Raw genomic sequence first — 22,933 nt, forward strand, 5'->3', positions numbered from 1 at the left:
TAAAACCTACTTCTCTGGGATTCCAACACAGACTGAAGGCCAGCTGAGACATCCAGCCTCCGGGACTGAACAAGTACTAGATTCTTGGCCTTTCAGTTGGAGACACTCTGTCACTGTTGGACTAGCTGGACCACACACAGCCTGTAAGCACTCTAATAAACCCCTTTAATATATGTGGATACACATGTATTTAATATATTCATTCTATTAGTTCTGTTCCTATAGAAAACCCTGGATAATGCAGTAAGTTAGAAAATCTTAAGCTACGGAAAAGGAATGCCATAACAACATTACTGGAAGCTATAAGCCAGTTTATCCAATTTCCACTGCAGTCTATTCTCTTTTACGCTGCGAGCGCCTTCCCATCTATCATGTTATCCTTGGTTATTTCTTCAAGGTTATCTTTTCAGTGCAACATTTTGAAGTTAAGGGGACTTTTTTACTTGTTACTTCTTTAGTTCAAAATTTAAATGCAGGAATTACTGAATTTCTTGTAGGCTAACTGGTTTTGTTTGGGGTAGTGATGACTATTTATCCATCGCTACTTAAACTCTCAAGTTCAGGTTTAGACGATAATACTCGACTTGAAAGAGCCAAGGAAGGTGACATAAACAGGAGCCAAGGGAATCAGCAGGAACATACTAACGGGCGCCCGACCACACACTTCCAGAGTTGAAGGTCACTTTTCCTTAGATCTTGCGCGTTTACTCAGCAAGGAAGAAGTGATGCCGGGGAGCCAAAGTCCCGGAAAGTTCTGCAGCTGAAATCCCGAGGATTTCTAGTGCAGGGATGGATGTGTAAGGGGGACGACGACGAAGTCAGGGGCTAGAGGTCCAAGTCTAAAACCTCGGCAGGCGGGGCGGGGGGGTCGGGAAGGCGCAACCTGTGGGCCCAGGCAGGCCGGGGAAGGCGCCAGGATGGGAATGCAGACAGAAAGGAGACGCCCAAGTCAGCAGGCTTTGGCCGGGGGCTGTCGCGGGCGCTGGGGGCGCCTGGCGGGGCGTGGCCGCGGGCGGGGGCGGAGCCAGGGTGTGGGCGTGGCCGAGCGGCGCCCGCCCGCCTGGCTGCCTGGCGGCCGGGGCCTGCACGAGGCACGCCCCCTCCCCTACGCCGCGGGCCTCCCCGCGCGGAGCACGTCCGCGTCCCGCGCCTCCGCCTCCTCGCTCGCTCCTTCCCGCCCTCCCCGCAGCTCCGGCCGAGCCGGCTTTCCCCCCCACCCCCCACCCCAGTCTCTCATGAATATTGAGCGGCCCCTGTTGTATTTCCCGAGCTCCATTGCGGAAGCCGAGGCTCGCCATATTGTGCGGCGGCGGCGGCGGCGGCGGCGGCGGCGGCGGCGGTTGATCCTCGAGTCTCGCTCCGGCCGCGGCCAGCGGAGCCCCGGGCTGGGGCAGGAGCCGGTGAGCCGGGCGAGCGAGAGCGTACGAGCGGGCGGGCGAAGGGTGTGAGGGTGGTGGGCTGCGGCCAGCGGGGACCCGGGGCGGGCTGAGGCCCGAGCGGCGGCGGGGCTGGGGGTGTGTGTGTGTATGGTGTCCGCGGGCCGCGAGGGGCCGTGAGGCGCTGGCGCCGCCGCCCCCGGTCGCTCGCTCGCTCACTCGCTCGCTCGGCCGTGCGCGGCCCGCCCGGGAGGGCTCATTGTTCGCGACCCGTGAGCAGCGGGCTGGCGAGGCGTCCGGAGCCCTTCCCCTGGAGCGCATCCGCGCCGCCCTCGCCTGACGGCGGCCGGGGGCCTCCGGGGCGGCGCGGGAGTGCTACGCGAACTTCCCCCCCACCCCGGGCTTCCCCGCGGGACCCGGAGCTCCGCGCCGTAGGGGCGGGGCGCGGCGCGGCGCCTGAGGCCGAGGTCCGTCCTTCCTTTGGTACCTGAGATCGGGGTGGCCCAGGGACCCCCTTCCCGGCCCCACATTCCCGGAGGGCTCACCGCCCACCCACCCCCGACCCCCCGGACCCCGGAGGCGGCGTTGGGGGAGGGGGCGACTGGGTGTGCTCTGGCAGCTTCGCGTCTTGAACCCGGGACGGGACGTTCGAGGCCAAATCGTTGATTCCCGGTCGACTCCCCCCAGCCGTGGTGTTCGTTGTTAGGATCGTTTTCCCTCCTGCAGAAGTCGCCTTGGTCCTCGTAGAGATACTGTTTTTGTTTTTGTTTTTTAAAATCGGTCTTGCAAACTTTGAGGTCCATTCCGATTATTTTGACCACTAAAATAAATCACCAGTTTATTTCCCCCGAAGCACCTTTGGGTGTCTTTGAAGAGACTGTGGGAAGTTTGTATGCCTTGTAACGAGTTGTGAAAATGTCAGGCTTCTGTGCGGTGTGTGAAAAATCTGAGATGTGCATATTAAGCATTTTTAGTAGTGTGCGGTTCTTTTGAGGTAAAAAAGAAGACCTTGTCAGTAATTTAAGCTGATCGTTTAATTAAAAGCACCACGAGCCATTTGCATTAAATAATTTATTTTTGGTAGTTCTGAGATGATCAACTGGTGTGCTTAGTGGGCTTGGTAGCTAATGTTCTTAATTATTTTTAATTTTTGAATATTTTAATAATTCAGATAGATGTTAGGTTTTGGGATTTTTTTTTTTTTTTTTTTTTTTTTGTTCTTTTTTCCACCCCCACAGCATCCCATTCAGTATAGTCCGGGCAAGCTGGCTTCATACTCCATATATAGTTTAAGGTAGTCAATCCTCCCGCTTCAGATGAGTGTTGAGATTACAGACATTCAGCATCACAACCGGCTTACATTTTGTGTCTTGAATTGAAATTTGATCCTTTAATTTATAAATTAATTGGCAGCAGTATTACTCCTGAATATATAACTCTTTGCCCTCTGAAGTTTCTACTTGTCATAATCAACAGGTATCTTTATTATTAAAGTCTTGATGGTACAACTAATCCACTATTTATTTAGTCAAATAACTGGAAACTATGTAACATTCCAGTTTCTAGGGGTACCATAGCAAGTAGGTAAATTTTTAAAAAACAGTAAACATTGTTACTTTTTCCAAGTTTTCTTCAGTAATTTCTCTAAATCACCTATGTGGGATGCACACTTGACTTTAGTTATAGATGAAGACTAAAATGGAGACTTTAGACACATAGCTGTATCCTAGTCTTTAGGAGTAAGAGACAGGATGATCAGGAGTTCAAGGTCATCCCTGGCTACATAAAGCCCAGTGTAGATTCTATGAGATTACCTCAAACAACCAACCAAGCAAAAACCAAACCTCTAAAAGGAGATGTTAGGAAGGATCATTGGCTGAGTCCTGATAGTCTTTGCATCTGAAAAATAAGGCAATGGGCCTCAGATGTGCTGCACAGAGGGCCTCAAATTAGAACAGAATAGCATAGTTCAGACATGCCAAAATACCGGGAAGTTAGTGGGCTTTGTTGTTTATTTTATGTGGATCATTCAAGACCATGCCCAGGTAGAGTTTTATAGAAATATAGACTACGTTGGGGCTGGGTAGATTAATTGGTTAAGGGCACTGACTGCTCTCCCAGCAGACCTGGGTTCAAGTCCCAGTACCCACATGGCAGCTCACAACTGTCTGTAACTCCAAGATCTGACACCTTCACACAGTCTATATACATGCAGCAAAACACCAATGCAAATAAAATAAAAATAAATAAATTATATAAAAAAAGAAAAGAAATATAGACCAAGTCAGTAAACATGTTTGGAATCTCATTAGTCTGTCCCTGGTCTTAGGTTTCTGATGTCAGATTTATACTTTTCAATCTGATTTACGTTCATATTATGCAGTTTTGAAATAAAGCTGATGCATGCCTAACAAGTAACATAACCAGATGTTTCAGGGACAGTTTAATTTCTATATTAGCAAAAAAGCATAAGTTCTAGCTAGAGTTACTATTAAAATGTACTTTGTTAAGTGGGGTGGTGGCGGCACATGTCTTTAATCCTAGCACTTGGTAAGCAGGGCCAGGTTCAAGGCTAGCCTGGTCTACAGAGGCATTACAGGATAGCCAGGGATACACAGAGAACCCCCCCCCCACCAAAAAAAAAACTTTGTTAATTATAGGAGTGTTTCTAGTATGACTTAAAAAGACCTCATAGTTTTGAAATGACTCATCTCTGAATTCTGGAGAAATGAAAAATGTATCGTAGTTTGAGGTGGGATCTTATTTAGTAACCTGGGTTTCCTTGGACTCCTGGAAGCCCTCCTGGGATTATTGTATTACGGGTATATGCCCCAGCATAATACTTTTTGGTCCTCAGCAGTGCTTCTCTCCCAAGTTAGCTTTACCACTGAGTTATATAACCATCCCCAGTTTGTATTCTAAAGAGGAAAAATACTTGAGGTTGGGGACACTCTGCAAACATACAAACATGCTACTGATTTCTAAATAGTGTTATCTATCATGAAAGATAAACATCAGACACCAGTTGCTTGGTTTTTTGGATTCATTTGTCTGAAAATTTAGTAGCTTATGAGACCATTAACTGGAATTTGAATAGGAATAGATTGAGTATAAAGGTACCTTAGCACTCAGTCCATTTCCTAAAGATCCAGAGGCCTTCATTCCCAGCATTCATGAGTGCCCAACCTGCTGCCTAGGGCCACATAGATTCCAGGATACTAAGAATGGGACCCAGCAAGTTTGTAGATGACAGCATCTTGTCAACAATGTCAAAAGGTTGAACACTCAGTTGGATGTGGTGGCGCATGCCTTTAATTCCAGCACTTAAGCAGTCTCTGAGTTCCAGGCTAGCCTAGACCACATGATGAAATCTAGTTCCCCAGGTGGGGAAAAGGTTGGACACTGTGGACCTGGGTTCTTTGAGTCTTTGGTATTTCATTTGTGGGTATGTGGAGGGGGCGTATAGCTTGGTTTCACTTAGATATTTTGAATTTGTAGTGAGGCCCATGGTGTTTAATTAGAAACTAGCTGCACTTTCTTCAGAGGCAGGAGCTAGCTAGGTAATGAGTCCCTGACTGTAGATGCTGAGAAGGTGGGTGGCCCATTACCAGTTTTGTTCTGAGCAGAGAAACTCCAATAGAATTGGCCGTGTCCTTGTTTTTTCAAAGTTTTGTGAGTGTTTGGCAGCTGAAGTGGATTAGTTAGTATGGATGGGTCTAAAAGTATGTCCTATTGGATGTTGAGCTGCTTTGTGTCACCAGCAATTCCAAGAAAGATTCTGATTGTTTTCACAGGTTATGAGAAGGAATTGCTTCTGCATAGCAGCTATTTGTTGAAATTTTACGTTAGTTTATGTGTATTAAATTTAATAGTGAGGAATTGCTTTAAAAGTTAACTTCAGATTGAGATGTCTATTGAAGGCATGCTAATGAAGTGAAGTAAGAGGCAGATTAAAAAGTCTTATGAATTTCTCTTGTTTGCTTTCAACAGATGTGTTGCTTATGGGCCCTTCTGAAAGAAGCATTCTTTTTTTTTCTATGTTGTAGAGTGGAATTGTGTTTTTATTTTATTTTAATTACACACACACACACACACACACACACACATATATATATATACACATTTGAGATTTGAGACAAGGTCTCACTATGTATTCCTTGCTGGCCTAGAACTCCCAGATATCCATTTTCCTTTGCCTCCTGAGTGCTGGGAATAAAGGTCTGGGCCACCATGCCCAGCCTAGAGGTGGAGTTTTTTATGAAGAAGTTAGAATTCAAAGTCAGTGTGTAAAGTGTAAAAATTATGCTTTGAGCCAGGATCATAGTTAAGCGGTGGGGATTGTGTTTACCATATGCAGGACCTGGACTTAGTCCCTAGCACTGAGAAAACCAGCTTGAAAGTGACCAGTAAGTTCAGTCCTGTGTAGAACGGATCACTGGTTCTTGAACACTAGATGATATGGGGGCATATCTGGACCAGAATGGTAGCAAGAACAAACCAGACCAAACTCCCACATTTAACAGTCTTATCTCACAGTTAGACTGAGAACAATGGGGACTAGATGAACTCTACTGTGTCAGCATTCTTTGACTGTGCTGTAGGAAAAAGGGGAGTTAATGTTTGAACTGTCCTGCACTATTTGAATCATTTTTTGTTTTTTATTCCAAAGCTGAATAGCTTGGATCACAAAAAACAAAAGTTCAGTGGCTTTTATGCTTCAACTAAACAGAAGCAAATGGCTGATTTCTAGTTAGCCTTTGTAAAATGGATTTTATAAAATAACTCATTTATTGGCGCAGCATGGTATCTCAGAAGTGAGCATTCACAGGGTCTAGAGGACTGGAGAGATGGCTCAGCAGTTAAGAGCACTGGCTTCTTTCCCCAGAGGACTGCAGTTGGATTCCCAGACTCTTAGGGAGGATCACAGCAGGGTGTAGCTCCAATCCTGGCTTCTGCCAGCACTGCATGCATGTGTACACAGACATACGTGTAGGGAAAACATCCGTGTACACATTAAAAAAAAAAAATCACTGCCTAGCAGTATACTAAGTCCCAGTAAAGAAAACCAACTTCAGTAAGAACAACATATTTAGTATTAGGAAATTGACTGGATGGATATCAAAGTGAAAAGGGAATGCTGACAGTAGTTAAACCATATGAGATATGGGGTCTGAAGAGGGTCCACGGAGCTGGTGCTAGATTTTGTAGAGGTCAGCTGTTTGTAGAAGACCAAAAGACGCTGGAGACTAGAGCCAGTTACTGCCGGGGGCTGACTGCAGCTTCAACTTAACAGCAACCTGAGGCTCAGTTTCCTGTTTTCCAGTTACGTTCTCCTACCTTTAGCAGCACAACCTAGCAGAAACCCTGCTGACAGGAGAGTCGTGCAATGTGGGTGAGGGTGGTTTTACAATTGGGAGACAGTGAGTAAAGGACCTGCACAAATGGTACATGACACAGTACAATAATTTTAGTAGTCAACTGTGCCCTTATCTTCCCTCTCAAAACACATCAGTTTCTCTTGTGCCAGACCATTTTGCTAGGAATTGGAAACAGAAAAATACATTAACGGGCTCCATCCTTAAAGGGTTCGGTTCAAGTGGGCATGACAAATAAACTGTTGTACAGTGTGTTACCTGCAGGAACAGATGAGTAATGTGTTTTGGGAGCCCAGCGGACATAACAGCCAGCTCTGTTCCTCTGCTTAGCTAAACTTAATGACTAGTATTGTTTTTATCTTACATGCTGACCAAATCCACCTTTATTTTCTATGTCCATCCCCTCCTATGAAAGCTGTTTTTGTGAGCGATCTCAGTTTTGCCACATAATTAAGTATTTTGTGCCTTATTCATCGAAATTATAAAAACTCTTGTTTCTTTGTACTTTAAGTCTTGTACTATGTATATAGGTGTTTGGGTAATTTATTTTTTAGTGGATAATGGGAATAAACTGTTGCAGACATGTTTTCTCCTTCTAAGGTCATTCAAAAGTAGTTTGGATAGTTTTTCTGGATGTAAGAGTTCACTTTAGTTAATTGAACCATCAAATTACAGAAAAGCAACTTTAAATTTCTGGTTAGTTATATTTCAGAACCAGGAGCAATTTTTTAAACCCCCCCCCCCCCCAAAAAAAGAACTTTCTTACTCTTTCCTTCCTTTCTTCCTCTCTTTCTTTTTTTATTCTGAACCTCACTCTGTAGCCCAGGCTGGCCTTGAACTCACAGAGATCCACCTGCCTCTGCCTCCTGAGTGCTGGGGTTAAAGGAGTGCACCACCGCTGCCCAACCCTCTTTCTTAATTAATGCTATTTCTGGAAGAGAAAAGAAGTTCCTCATTTGTTTTGACATGTTTTATCAACTCTCCCATCTTTTCCTGTTGTATTGAGTTAGTGTTGTTACAAGTTAGCATTGTGAACTGTATAGATTCTATATAGAACTTTGCTTTGACTTCCTGCCTGTTTCTTCCACCACACATACCACACTGATTGAAAACGAATTGTTTACTTTTTAAAAGACTATAGCTCCATGCCAGTAATTGCATTAAACTCTAGTATTTGCACTGTTTTCTGGGCAGAATTTAATTTAGCATATGAGCGCTGTTTTGGAACTCAGCCAAATGTCTTTTAGAAGGCTACTGTATATTACTGAAAGGGTGGTGTGTGTAGTAGAAGGGAGCTTCAGAGTTGGAGGTAAGAAACTTAATTTGTAGGGCTAGGCTTAGAGCTCCAGGTAGTGCTAGCCTCCTTTGCATGAGGCCCTAGGCTTACTCCCCAGCTGACACTTAAAAAGAAGGTGAAGAGAGAGACTTAATTGGTTTCTAGGTCCAGCTCCAACTATAAGCAGATCTTGGGTGTTCTGAGTATGTTTGTGTGTTCATGTGTCTGTATGCCAGCTCATTTGACCTGATGATTACTTGTAAAGATTAGAGAGATAAATGACTTTAAAAAAAGTTAACAAAGCCAATTGAAAACAGGAATATATGCGAAGAAAGAAAAAGAAATCGATTTATCTGTGGCTTGTATCCTATCCTGGTGGTAGCTTTGTGACTAAAACCACAAGGAATTATGAAGAAGTCATTACAAAATACAAAATTAGGTCTACTTTTGGGACTCCTAACACTGGGAGCAGGGGCTGTCCCTAATGCTTTGGCTGGCTCTTGGGAACCTGTTCCTCATAGTGGGTTGCCTTGCCCAGTCTGGCTATAAGGGGAGGTGCTTAGTCTTACCACAACTGGCTATGCCGTGCTTTGTTGATTGATAACCAAGGGAGGCCTGCCCCTTTCAGTCTGAAGGGAAACAGAGGGAGTGGATTGAAAGGTGAGTGGGAGAGGGGATGGGAAGAAAAGAGGGAGGGGAAAATTCAGTCAGGATGTAAAATTAATTAAAATTTAAAAATCTGAGATTAGTGGCCTGGTAGAGTGAGATTGAGTAGCCCTAAATAGCCAGTGTGTAGTCCCCCCCTGGAATCTAGGATGACTGAGTTGTCCTAATCATTAGAATATAGTAGAGTTTTTGAAATTCCGTGTTTGATAGACAGTTGTAAGGGTGGAACAGGAAGGGGAGGAACTATGGGTATCCTGTGTTGGTCACGCTTTTTTTTCCTCAGAGGTAAGAGTTCTTCATTTTCCTCAGATCTTAGTGGGGGCTACAGATTCAGAAACCATTAAGAATAATGGATTTGTGGGTTTTTGTTAAGAAGTGGGGAGAGAGTGGTGATAGTGGTAATTTCAGCACGGAGGAATGCTGAGCAGGAATGTCTTCAGTTTTAGCCACCATTATCCCTGCCCACCTTAACCCCCAAAACATTGAAGAGTGAGAACTAACGTGTCCCTAAGACAATGCGCTGGGTTAATAGACCCCCTGAGTGTCCAGAAGTAGAGGAAGCACTTTGGCTTTTCTTCTTTTAAGTGGTCTCACCAAATTGCTCAGGTTAGCTTTGAGCTCTCTTGAACTCAGGGAAGCCTGAGTACTGGGATTACAGGTCTGTGCACCAGGCCTGGCTGGCTCCAGTTTTGTTTATGACAGAATGGATTGCTACCAGTAGAGACATGAATTTTTCTATTTAAAGAGGTCCGTCCCCCCCCCCCCCCTCAGTGCTGGGATTACAGGTGTGCGCCACTACCGCCCGGCTTTTTTTTTTTTAAATGTGTATGATTGCTTTTGCCTACATGTAACTGTGTGTACCATGTACATGCCCAGTGCTTATGGAGGTCAGAAGACATTGAGCTTCTTGGAACTGGATGGAGTTCTAGATGGTTGTGAGCTGCTGTGTGGGTTCTGGGAACTGAACTTGAGTCCTGCAAGAGCGATGCTATCATCGCCATTGTTTCAGCCTCCACACATTTTTTTATTATAGTATTACTGTATATAGTTTTCTCTTTTAAAGTTTTTGTTTATTTTATGGTTTATTGGTTTTTGAAAAAGAGCCTCACTATGTAGCCCTCCCTGACTGTCCCAGAACTTACTGTGTAGAGCAGACTGGGAGGCAGAGGCAGGTGAATCTCTGAGTTTGAGGCCAGCCTTGTCTACAGAGTGAGTTCCAGGATAGCCACAGCAGTTACACAGAGAAACTCTTTCTAAAAAAGAGGGGGAAAAATCACAAAAACTTCTCTGGGCATTGTGGCATAAACCTGTAATCCAAAGGTGGAGGCAGGAAGGGGTCCCAGGTTTAAGGCTAGCCTAGGTTACCTAATAAGATTCTGTGTTAAAAAATTAAAGTAGAAGGAAAAAAAAGATTATATAAGCCTGGGCTGGATGTCAGTCATTGGGAGGTCTCTTGACTAATGTTTTTCGGTGTTCTGTCCCTGCGGTAGCAGCACCACCTTCACGTGCCTAATTGATTGACAGAGCTTTGCTTTAGTAGGTAGGTATCACACATATATAAACATACACTTGATATGCACACATACACACTAATGGAGCTTTTTTTTTTTTTACGATTTGTTTATTATGTATACAGTGTTCTGTCTGCATATATACCTGCAGGCCAGAAGAGGGCACCAGATCTCATTACAGGTGGTTGTGAGCCACCATGTGGTTGCTGGGTATTGAACTGAGGACCTTTGGAAAAGCAGTCAGTGCTCTTAACCTCTGAGCCATCCCTCCAGCCTGGAGCTTCTTGTATTATTTCCACGTCACTTTAAACCAGCAGTTCTCAACCTGTGGGTTGAAACCCTGTAGTGGGTTGCACAGCAAGATGTCCTGCATGTCAGGTGTTTACGATTCACAACAGTAACAAAATTACAGTTATGAAGTAGCAATGGAATAATTTTGTGGTTGGGGGTCACCACTTGTGAAGAACTGTATTAAAGGGTTGCAGCGTTAAAGTTTGAAACCTCATTTCATAGAGGTTTAGACCTGTGTATTGATTTACTGAAAGTCCCAATTTCAGTGTATCAACTGAGAATTTCTTTGTTCTGCTTTTGTGAGTTTTGATGAGCCTCAAATTCTTGGATTTTTGTTCTTAAATGCTTTGGTTTCTTTCATAAGTACCTGGCTTTTATCTGGCCGTCAAAACTTGGAGCTACTTCTTACTGAATGAACTTTTGTTGTTGCTATTTTGAGACAGGGTCACACTCAGTAGTCCATGTTGGCCTGGAACTTGATGTATAGCCCAGGCTGGCCTCAAACTCAAGATCCTTAGTATTTTTAGTGATTTAAAAAAATTACTTGTTGCCGCAAGCACTTAGGCTGATGATATTGCTGCTATGACAGTCCTGTTGGGTTAGGGTGTAGTTAGAGTTTTCCTGCCTGGCCCAGTCAGGACAAATCTCTCTTACCTGCCAGTCCCATAGTCGCTCAGACCCAACCAAGAAAGCACACAGAAACTTACATTGTTTAGAAACTGTATGGCCATGGCAGGCTTCTTGTTATCTACTTCTTCTATCTTAAATTAACCCATTTCTGTTAGTCTATACTTTGCCACATGGCTTGTGGCTTACCAGTGTCTTTACATGTTGCTTTCCATGGTGGCGCGTGGCGGTGTCTCCCTCCAATCTACTTCCCAGAATTCTCTTCTCTTTGTCCCGCCTATACTTCCTGCCTGGCCACTGGCCAGTCAGAACTTTATTTACACAGAGCGATATCCACAGCATTAGGGTTAGGACAAGGATTGAATCATGCCTCTGAAGTTTACTACGGAGAGACAAGACAGTCCTTTATGACAATTGCCTGGCTTCAGAACTTCAGATCCTCCTGACCTCCTGAGTGCAGGGCACATAGGCCATATTTGGTTTTCTTAGTAGTAGCATTGAATTCCCTAGACTGATATTATGGTCTTAAAAATATGACATTTGTCTTTCCAAAAGGGTTATTTTTTCCTCTAAGCTTTTTTAATTGAAGTATTTTTAGGTTACTTTATTATTACTGTTATTATTATTGTTGTTGTTTTGAGATAGGGTTTCTCTATATTAGTCGAGGCTGATCTTAAACTCTGAGGTCTACCTCCTTATGCCTCACAAGTGCTGGGATTAAAGGCATGCTCTGCCACGCCTGGTTTAGGTTATTCTCTTGTTGCAAATATAACTTTCTACAAGTTCTTCCATCTCTGGAAACAGAATAGTTAGTATATTTTTTTCTGCCTTGTTAAATTTTTACTTGGTGGATCTGGATATCTCCCACAGTATTACTGGTGTTGCCATTACCCACTCTGTAGTGCTGGGGATTGAAGTCAGGGCTTTGTGCATGCTAGCTCTACCCCTGAGCTATATCTCTAGCCCCCTTAATTAATGCACATTCCTCTTCTCAGGAATTATAATTTTGGAATACCACTTTTCAAAAATCTAGGCTCTTGCTGTGGCATGTGGGGTGCTGAACTAGATCAGTAGTTCAGTTTGATTTTGAAGAGAAAGAACTCTTTTTGGATTTTGGAGACAGGATTTCTCTGTGTAGACAAGGCTGGCCTTGAATTTAAAGATGATGCCTGCCTCTGCCTCCCAAGTGCTGGGATTAAAGGAATGGGCCATCACTGCCCTGCTGAGATTAAAAAAAAAATCTTACTGGCAGATGAGAACTCGGAGGTGAACTACCAGCGTAAGGAATGCGACTTGTCTAAAGAATAGACATAAGTTAATTAAACATGGGTCAAATTAGGCAAAACCCCTCCAAACTGCACAGGAGCAAAAAACAAAGAACCCAGGTATATAGTCTGTAGCACTAAGGATAAACATTCAGGTGAAATTTATGACTAACTCATTGCTTTAAGTAGAAATGTAGATGGACATGGAGAAGTATAGGGTAATTGTTCTCTTTAAAGTGAAAAGTACGGAAAGCCTTGGTTATGACTTACATGCTCTATGCATACATATTTTATTTAGCCCAGGTTTGCCTCGAACTTCATATGTAGCCATGGCTGCTCTCCCTCAGGCTTGGATTACAGGTGTGAGCCACTGTGCTTGGCTCTGGGTATAGATTAATGTATTGCTTCTTTTTGGCTTGCTTTGGAAAGAAAAGATGGAAGGTAAAGGTTGTAATCATGGTTAGGGTATTCAAGCTGAAAGAAGTTATTAGATTATTTAGTTTAGGAAAATCAGGCAAATTCTGTTTCTTGGAGCATTACAGAATACTTTTGAGGCTCCTTAGTATAAATTTATAGAGAAGGACACTGGATCTTCAGCTCAAGTGTTTAGCCTTAGTTCACCCTAGAACTGAAGCTGGCCTTCTTTCCGTTAGCATGGAAGGTTTGTCCTTGCTCCTGTTTCAGTAGCCAATATTTCTGTTATCACATTGTCTCCACCTTGTGGCAGCAATATTTTACAAAGCTGAGTACTGCTTTTGAGGGAGAGGAGGGAGGGAGGGAGGGAGGTGGTTTTTAGTAGCATTTGTCTAATGATTGGTGAGAGTGAGCCCCCTTTTGTTCTCTATGCTTATTGTACCTCTTTGGAGAAATGTCTGCTTTTTAAAAACGAGTATTTTGTTGCTTTTAGTTGTTGGAGTCCTTTAATGTATTCTAGACAAATATTTTCTTACATTTTGTAGGGTTTTTTTTTTTTTTTCATTCTTAACAGTGTTCTTGTCTGTACTTTTGATATCCCCTCCCACAGTATTGCAGAATCCAGTGTCAGATACATTTTGTGTATTGTAATATTTGGGTCCAGCTTCATTTGTCTGCATGTGGATACCAGATTTTTCTCAGTATTTGTTGAAAAGATTCATCTCTCTCTCTTCCCCATTTGAATAATCTTGGCTCCAAGGCTATGAGCCATTTCTCCAACCCACATTATTTACAGTAATGTAGGTGTGTGTTAAATTTTTGGATGCAGAGATTCTTTTTTTCCTTTCCCAATAGTATATTCCCTATATTATATATAGGTCTCCTGAGATTCTGTATGAATTTTGAGATGGGCTTTTATGATTCTTTTCGAAGTTTTTAGATAATTTATTATTATATTTATTTATGTTTATGTGTGTGAGCCTACATGCAGGTGCCCTCTGAGGCCCTGAGGGTGTCAGATCCCTTGGAATTGGTGGTATATGTGGTTGTGAGCTGCCTGATGGTTCTGGGGACTGAGATCTGTCTGTTGTCTGTGCCTGAGTGCTGGGATTAAAAGCGTACTACACCATGGCTGGCTCTACTTTTTTTAAAAATGATTTTGAAAGTATAGATTTTTGTTAGTGTTGCTTATTTACTCCTGCGTAATACACCATTTAAAACTGGAAAATGAAGAAATGGGTCATTGGGTAATTTTTGTTACTGTGTGAACATCAGTGTACCTGTGCATTAAAATATCTCTGTCCCTATGTGATATCTTGTAATGTACTTTTGTGTATGTGTTTCACTGCTGACTGGAATATATATAGTTTTATAGTAGAAGACTATTATTTTTATGTGCTTAAAATTCAACCCAGGGCCTTATATATGCTTGGCAAGTGTCCTAGATTATTTCATGCCTGTATGTACGTGGCTATAATTGGAGTTGTTTTATTTCCTTTTCATGTCATTTATTCTTACTGTGCTGAATTTCTGTTCAACTGATTTTATTAGTTCAGTTTTTACAGTTCAGTGGAATTTTCAGTTTTCCTATCAGATGATACCATCTGAACAACAGAATTACTTTCTGCTTTGGGTGTCTTTTATTTCTTGTCTCTAAACTTGTTTTTGTCTGCTTGGTCTTAGAACATCCACTAGTATGCTTAGAATAGAAATTGTAAAAACACCATTTCCTGACTTACTCTTTAGCATTAGCACCTCCACAGTCACAAGTTTGGAAGCCCTTTATTATTTCCTCATTTCCTATATAGTATGGATTTTAACCATCCTCAGTTTTGTTTGTTCTTATTGTTTGTTTTTAGTTCTACCCAATTGATTGTTATGTTACTACCAGGAGCTCTAAATACTGCCATTTTTTGTGTTTTTGAATGTGTCCTTTAGTATTTTAATTAGGATTCTTGCCTCTTAAATTGTTCTGTATTTTTGCTAGAGGTGTGTGTGTGTGTGTGTGTGTGTGTGTGTGTGTGTGTGTGTGTTTTCTGGTTTGCCTAAACTGCCAGTTATGTACTGCAGATCTTTCTTACATGTAGGCCCTCTTGATGCTCTGGTTTCTGTTTTCAGCTTTACTGCCTGCTACTCTCCCTACTTCTTCTTTTGCCATGGTTCTTTTTCTCTGTCCTTGGCCTCCTGATTTCCCTGCCTCAGCTTCACAAGCACTGGGTGGAAACAGTGCACTGTCATGCTGAGCTCTTGACAGTTCGTAGTCAGTGCCCTGGAATGTCCCACCTTGTCACATGCTGCTTTTGCTTATTCTGTCCTTCTGGCCTTTCTCTCCTTACTTCGTTACTTAGTTACCCTTCTCCAAGGAGGAGTCCTTTCCTCTAGGGAGCCTTGTCTGATTTTTTTTTTCTCCCTTAATTTGTGCCCTTATGCTATTATTTATCAAATCCCGTGAAAGCATATATTGGGGTTGTCCTGTTCATTAGCCAGTAAGTGAAATTTCCTATCACAGTGAAAGCCTCTAGTAAATATTACTCACCTTTTTTAAAAAGGTGGATCTGCTAACAATATGGTTGGGTAAAGGGGCCGAGATAAATTAGGCTGCAACTTGGATAACTAGTGCAGACCATTGCAGGACTTGATAGGTGTGTCCTGAGACCATAGAGAAAGACGGTTATCTTTGTGTAGGGACTTAGCATTAGAGGAGAGGAGATAATGATGGAAGTGTAGTGGGATACTGTATAAAGAACAGTACATTATGTATTGAAGTGAAACTTTCAAAGTCTTTAAAATATTTATTTTCCTTGTAAAAAATAACTTAGTTGTGGAGAGCCTAAAAAAAAAAATTAAAGGGTCTGCCAGTAGACCCTTAGAAAACTTCGGCTGGGTGGTGGTGGCGCACGCCTTTAATCCCAGCACTTGGGAGGCAGAGGCAGGCGGATCTCTGAATTTGAGGCCAGCCTGGTCTACAGAGTAAGTTCCAGGACAGCCAAGGCTACATAAAGAAACACTGTCTTGGGGAAAAACAAGCAAACGAAAACCAACCAACCAACCAAACAAAAACAACTTAATACTGGATAATAAAGATTTGGAAAGTCAGTCTGAATACTTTCTTCTGTGTTCCATAATGTGCAAAAGAAATACAGTCTAATTAAGAATTAACAATACTGCTTAAAAAGTACTTACTAACTATGCAGTAGTAATTTAGATGAGTGTTCAAGTGTTAAGTACAATAAGCTTTCAGTAGAGAAACGAAGAACACCTTTGTGTCTTAGGAAGTTTGCAGAGATTGGTGTCTGGCTTTAGATTACTGCAGAACTGAAGGTGGTGTGTAGGAGATGACTGTCAGTGCAGGCAGGTTATGATAGCAATTGGATTGCTAACTTGGAAATTCTTACTCTTCCTGCTTTGCCTGGTTTTGAGTAAGTTTCTAAAACCTGCCTAACTAACCTCTCAGGTCCTGTAAGCAAGCATTACTTTAATTAAGGAAGAAATTGTTTGCTCTTTTGATGTTACAAAATAAAATGGAGCATGTAAAGGGAAGATTTAGAAATGGGAGGATGGATTTGAGGTGACCTTTCTTTTACCCTATTCAAGGACACTAACCGTGGAATAAAATGATGACTGTCTTGTTAAAAATAGAGGAAGTTCTGGTTTATTTTGCAGTACTTAAGAAAGAGAGCATATCTTAAACTAATGAAGGAAAATGTTATGGAGGAAAATGGGATAATGTAGAAATGATATTTCTCCTGGTGTCTGTTTCATAGTACAACGCTAAAGAAAACTAATCTTATGCCTGATAGTTTTAAGTGCTATTTGTGGTAAATTGGTTATATCATTGGTGTGTTAGTTTGGACAGGTGTGATGGCTGGAAAATAGCCTCCAAAATATATACATATTACATACAGTCTCTGAAAGATATAAATGTTACTTTACTCAGAAAGAGGGCCTTTATATATGTAATAAAATGAATAATTTTGAAACAGGGATCTTATACTGGATTACCCAGGTGGGCCTGGAATGCCAACACACGTTTTTATAAGAGTGGGCCGCTGAGAGATTAGAACAGAAGATAAGGCAATGTGACCACAGAAACCAAGATTGAAATGATGTAACCACATTTACCTGAAGTTGAAAGCAGTAGCAGATACTGTCATCACCTGCTGATGTGCATCATGCAACCCAAGAGAGATCTGAATGGGGCAACACAAAATCCTATATTTAAACAGATTCAAATTTTAAAACTCAGTTCTGCCCATTTTCCAGTGTGAATTTTGTGAGTGACAATGTCAGAAAGGTGGACTTTCTTGTGAGGAAGGGGAGCCCTGCCAACACCTTGGTTTGTAGAACTTCTGACTTCCAGACCCACGAGAGAATAAATTATATTGTTCTAAAGTACTAAATGTGTAATAATGTCTTCCAACAGCAGTCATTCTTCCAAGTATAAATAAGCATTTATTTCTAAGTAACCTCATTTAATCAGGTTCCTTCTGTTTTAAAGGGAGTGTGATTTATTGCTTTCTTATTGAACTATAGTTGTTTTTTTTTCAGGTGCTGTAAATAGATTTTACAATTTATAATTAACACACCTGGTAAACATTTGTAGGCATAGAATGCATGAAAATTTAGCTCAGAATAGGATATAATTTTCTTTTTAAAAAATATTTTTTTTAGAGCCAGGTGGTGGTCTCTCTATGTAGCCCTGGATGTCCTGGAACTCACTCTGTAGACCAGGCTGGCCTTGAACTCGGAGATCCCCCTGTCTCTGTCTTCCAAGTGCTGGGATTAAAGTCATTCACTACCACCGCCAGCATAATCTTTTTTAAAAAAAAAAAATTGTTTTAAATCTATTTGTTCTGTGTGTTTGCACGTGCGTATACACACTTCTGCCACTGTGGCATGTGTGGAAATCAGAGAACAAGCTGTGGGCCTCATCCTCTCTTTGCACTCTGTGTCCTAGCTTAGTGGCTGTTTACTGAATCATTTCCCTGGCCCTGAATGTGTAGTCTTTCTTCTCTGTGTGCTGGGATTGCAGGTGAGAGCCAGCATGGTCCATGCACACCTTTCTTGTCTACACTTTTCCTTCGCTCATTTTCAGGCAGACTGTACATTTTGCAAATCTTTTTGTTCTACCTTTGGCCTCTCTCTTTGAAAACTCAGCTAAAAAGTGACCAGCAGTAACAAATGCTGAAATGCTGTTGTGTCTTGAAAATTTTTCTGCCAACTTAATTAGCTTGTCACTCTTTAGCCTTTAATAAAGCTTAAACAGTGCAGGCAGTGGTGGGGCACTCTTTTGATCCCAGCAGTTGGGAGGTGGAGGCAGGCAGATCTCTGAGTTCAAGGCCAGCCTGTTCAACAGAGCGAGATCCAGGACAGACCAACTCCCTCTGGTCTACCAGAGACCATCTTTTCCTTTTGAGGTTTTGTTCCTATTTTCTTTGTCCCTCCGAGAGCTTCCATAATGCAGCTGTTGGTCCTCTCCATAGTGTCCTGTGAATTAGACTTCCTTTGCTTCCTCCATGAAACCCATTCTGCTGACCCTTTTCTTCTGCTTGCTTGGTCAGATACTTCATCTTTTAGTGCCACGGTTTATCTAGTTTTGTTGTTTTAGTTTTTCTCTTCGTTAAACTTTTCGTGTTTGTACGTTATTCTCCTGAGCTTGGTGAGCATGTTTATAAGTTTTTTTTTTTTTTTTTTTATTAATTCTCTGGTACATAAATCATGTGTCAGCTAAGCAGAGTCATTTGCTGGTGATTTGCCTGCCTTTGGGGTTTGGGGGAGTGTATTTCCCTGTTTAGTTTCTTGGTTTCTGTGTATCAGATCAAGCTGTTGCTTGTTGTCTTCAGTCTGGCCCTTCTGCAAGAGAGGATTTGAGGCCTCTCTAGTCTGGCCTGCTTTGTTTGTCCAGATCCCTCTAGCACTGAAGACAGGCAAGACTATAGGTGTTTCCCAACTAGATTAGACCACTGCTTCCTGCCCCAGACAGGAAGAGGGAATGTGTGTTCCTATCTGAGTTACATTGAGCCTTGCCTGAGTCTTGTTAGCATTTCAGAGGTAGGCTAGACAGAAGTTGATTCTATGTGTAGACCCCAGAAAAAAGCTGGATCTTGGGGACATGCAGAGTGTACTGCTTTTCCCTTCCCAGAGAGAAGTTAGAAGCTAGAGGTTTCTCTCCTAATAGTGGCTCTATATAGGGAATAGGGATTATGACAAGAAGTAGTAGTCTGGAATTTTCCAACTATCTTCCATGTGGCTGATTATTTTGCTCTGACCAGTGATGCTATAGAGCCTTCTATGTAGCTTCTGGATTTCCCTCAAAGGGTATCTGTCTGATGCGATCACCTCAATATGTTGGAGCTAGGTTTTCTATTTTAAACTTCCCGGTTGTGGTTTCAGCTGAGACAAATTGATACTGGGCAGATTGAAAGGGGAGAGAGAGAGTATACTTCAAAGAAGAGCCTGATGGTGGAGAAAGGGAAGTGGGGAGATATATACAGTTTAGGGGAGCAGCGAATGGTTTTTAGGGGGGAGTGAGTGAGCGAAGAACACAAAGTAAGTAACCTAGACAAGGTTCCTCTGGGATATAGATGTGGTGTTTGGTTTTCATTCTTTATTCATTCTTTATTTGAAAACGCCTTTAGTCCCAGTACTCAGGAGGCAGAGGCAGGCGGATCTCTTGAGTTCGAGGCCAGCCTGGTCTACAGAGTGAGATCCAGGGCGGCGCCAAAACTACACAGAGAAACCCTGTCTCGAACTAACAACAACAACAAAACAAAGTAATTGAAAGCATTTGTGCTCCCTTTGACGGAACTGATCCTAGGTATAGATAAGTAACTTCAGAGAAAAAGACCTTGCCCTGCTGGTTCCCAGTTGAAGTCTGAGGATAAATTTTGATATAGTGCTCTCCTCTTCCCCCACCCTTCTGTGCAGCCCAGGCTGTCCTGGAGCTAGCTCGCTCTGTAGACCAGGCTGGCTTTGAACTCAGATCCACTTGCCTCTGTCTCCGAGTGCTGAGGTACTGCTTTCTAAACTGTAGAGTTTGGACACCAGTTTGGGAAACACATATACATTAGGTCCATAACACCTCCTTTTCAAATACTAAATCTCTTTGTCTCCTTTTTATTCCTAGCAATGTCTCAAGCTGTGCAGACAAATGGAACTCAACCATTAAGCAAAACATGGGAACTCAGTTTGTACGAGTTACAACGAACACCTCAGGTAATACAGACTACTGGGTCTGCGTAAACTGGGATACCTTTGTAGGAAAGGAAAACGTAGAGAGAACTCAACACTACTAAACTTAGATAACAGTGGCCCTGAATCATGTGTTGGCTGACACTTCATTCATTCAACAAGTTACATACTTCCATACCAGCCTCTGTTAGGCACTAGGGGAATAATAATGAATTATGTGGCCTTAGTCTACAAAATTTATAAGGACTGAATAACTCAATATTCATAAAATTACATATATGAGAAACTGAACAAAGGGATAGTCTCCTTTGCAGTAATAAGGAAGTAATGGGATAAGTAGGAGGGGCTGTTTTGAGAAGGTAAACATGCCAAGAATCAGAGGAATGCAGCTTGGAAGTACACACGCTTAAAACTCTTCATTTTAAGTTTGCCTATGGACTGGACGGGCAGAGGTGCTAACTGGAGTCTGGAAAAACAATGTACAGTTTTCGGGATTGTCAGTACATTCTAAAACTGTGGCTATGAGAGCTAAGGGAGATGAAGCAAGTCTGTCATTTCATCCAGACTTTATGATGATGTTTAGAAATTCGGTGACAGGTGAAGAACTGGTGAAGGAGACTCAGAAAGAGCATTCAGAAGAAAAGGAAGGAAAATGGGAACTTGAGAAAGATTCAGAATCTAAAGGAAATGTTAAAGAACCAGGGCATAGTAAATGTGTTTCACATTGCTGATAGACTGAAACTTGTTCTCCTCGTTCATAGTTCAGTGGTTCTCAACCTCCCTAATGCCACATCCCTCCAATACAGTTCCTCATGGTATGACCCCCACCTTTAAAATTATTTCATTGCTGCTTCGTAACTAATTCTGCTACTGTTAGGAATTTAATGTAAATATCTGATATGCAGGAGAGTCTTAGGTGACCCTGTGAAAGGGTCATTTGCCCTCCTAGAAGGGTCACAACCCACAGGTTGAGAACCGCTGTCATAGAGCCTAGTCACTTGAGTAGGTTGAAGGGTGAATGTAATCATAACGTATTCTCATCATTGGCTTATGCTATGATAACTGAGTATAATAGAAACGTGACAAAAGGTGAGTAGATGCTTTTTCCTAGCAATTTGTGCAGGAGAACAGAGAAACAGAACAGAAACTGGAATTAACTTTTTAGAGTGGCAGGTGTCCTTATCCTCTTCCTCTTACACAACTCGAGGGCGCTTTATTCACGTTTGATGTTGAGCCACTCGTAACAATAATCTCATGTACTGCTTTGATAGAGGGGAGGGAGGAAAGGAGGGGAAGCCTGAGAGAGCAACAAACACGGACACCTTTGAGAAGGAGCGGAAGGATGTACATTTGAGACACATTTTCTCCTGGAAAGGGGAGAAGAAAATGGATTAATTTGTTAGTGAGGAAATGAGGCTCTTTATCCTGTTGTAAGTGGTAGGAAGTATCTAGGTAGAGTAAGAGAAAGCACTGTAAAGAAAAGAAAAATGAGTTAGATTGACCAATTGCTGAGTAGTGTTTAATACTTGCTGGTAAGTTGTCAGTGCTGTTCATCTGGGTCATTCCCCATGTGTCTGTCCCATGGCAGTGTGTCCCTCTCCCCCTCACTATACAGGTTAAGCTCTGACTCACATATGTTTGGTTTCTCCAGGGCTGGAGTCTGTTAGGCATATTCTAAAAAGGGAGAGGAGAACAAACTTCTTACATAGGTTATCATTGTGCTCTCTGATAGTGTCTTCAATACAGGACTGTTTATAATTCCCAAATCAAGTCCTAATATTAGAGAGGAGTTTGAGCATTCCTAATATTAAAAAAAAAAAAAAAAAAAAAAAAAGACAGGCCACCCTAGCCTGATTATTGTACACATTTTGAAATGTTACTTTTTATCTCATTAATATGTAACAATTACTGTGTGTCAAAAATAAGAATATATTTGGAATATAATAATACAGAGAAAAGTGTATTTGTTTGGAAAATACAGAAAGTGTTATTTACAGGGGTTGAAACATAATTTACTGTTTTGTGTTAGTTTTATAAATATAAACATTTTACTTTAGACCTTTGGAGTAGTGTCTCTAATTACTGTGGGATAATTGACTGGACCATGTTAAATAAGGAACAGGTATGATAGCCAGTGAACACAGGCTGGAAACCCCCCACTTTTGCTTAGAGTGCTGTTGTCAGCCTGTAGGAGTCAGTATTGTTGGCTTTTTACAGTTGGGTAATCTTTGCTCAACCCTAGCCATGGGGAGAATGGGTAGCAGTGGGGGTAGAACTCCAGCAAGCTGGAATTCTGCATTGGAATTCAAATACATCTTTGCAGACGAACATTTTCAGTGACAATTGGATAATACATGCTGTATTTCTCATTTGTTACAACTTAAATCACCTGTTAGTTAGCCTGAGAACTTCACCACTTTTTTGGTTTGAGACTGGGTTTTTGTTATAGAGCCAAGGCTGGTCTTGAACTCATAATTCTCCTGCCTTACTCAGATTATAGGTGTGTCTCCATATTTGCTTGACTACTTCTTGTAAGATCTCTGTAGATTTAGACTTTTTGGAGGGTCAAAAGTGTTTTTTAATTGATGATTTTGTTTTTGTTTTGTTTTTTCGAGACAGGGTTTCTCTGTGTAGCAGCTTTGTGCCTTTCCTGGATCTCACTCTGTAGGCCAGGCTGGCCTCGAACTCACAGAGATCCACCTGCCTCTGCCTCCCAAGTGCTGGGATTAAAGGTGTGCACCACCACTGCGTTGCCATAATTGATAAGTTTTAAACTTAAAATTTAGATGCTTTCACCAATCAGTGGTGGTGCACACCTTTAATCCCAGCACTTGGGAGGCAGACGGATCTCTGTGAGTTCGAGGCCATCCTGGGCTACAGAGTGAGATCCAGGACAGGCATCAAAACTACACAGAGAAACCCTGTCTCAAAAAAACAAAAA

At 42.2% G+C, this 22,933-nt stretch overlaps 1 protein-coding gene across 1 annotated transcript in view; it reads left to right on the forward strand.

The window, feature by feature from the left end:
* Window positions 1-1,232: 1,232 nt before the first annotated feature.
* The window catches only part of Rnf2 (ring finger protein 2), a 28,284-nt gene continuing 6,583 nt past the window's right edge, over window positions 1,233-22,933 (forward strand). Inside the window, exons 1-2 of the mRNA XM_036202423.1 lie at window positions 1,233-1,400; window positions 19,928-20,016. Coding sequence (XP_036058316.1) covers window positions 19,930-20,016 — 87 coding nt within the window. The 5' untranslated portion in view covers window positions 1,233-1,400; window positions 19,928-19,929. The remainder of the gene's footprint in view (window positions 1,401-19,927; window positions 20,017-22,933) is intronic.

Source organism: Onychomys torridus, chromosome 11, assembly GCF_903995425.1.
Source record: "Onychomys torridus chromosome 11, mOncTor1.1, whole genome shotgun sequence".
Classification (NCBI taxonomy): Eukaryota; Metazoa; Chordata; class Mammalia; order Rodentia; family Cricetidae; genus Onychomys; species Onychomys torridus.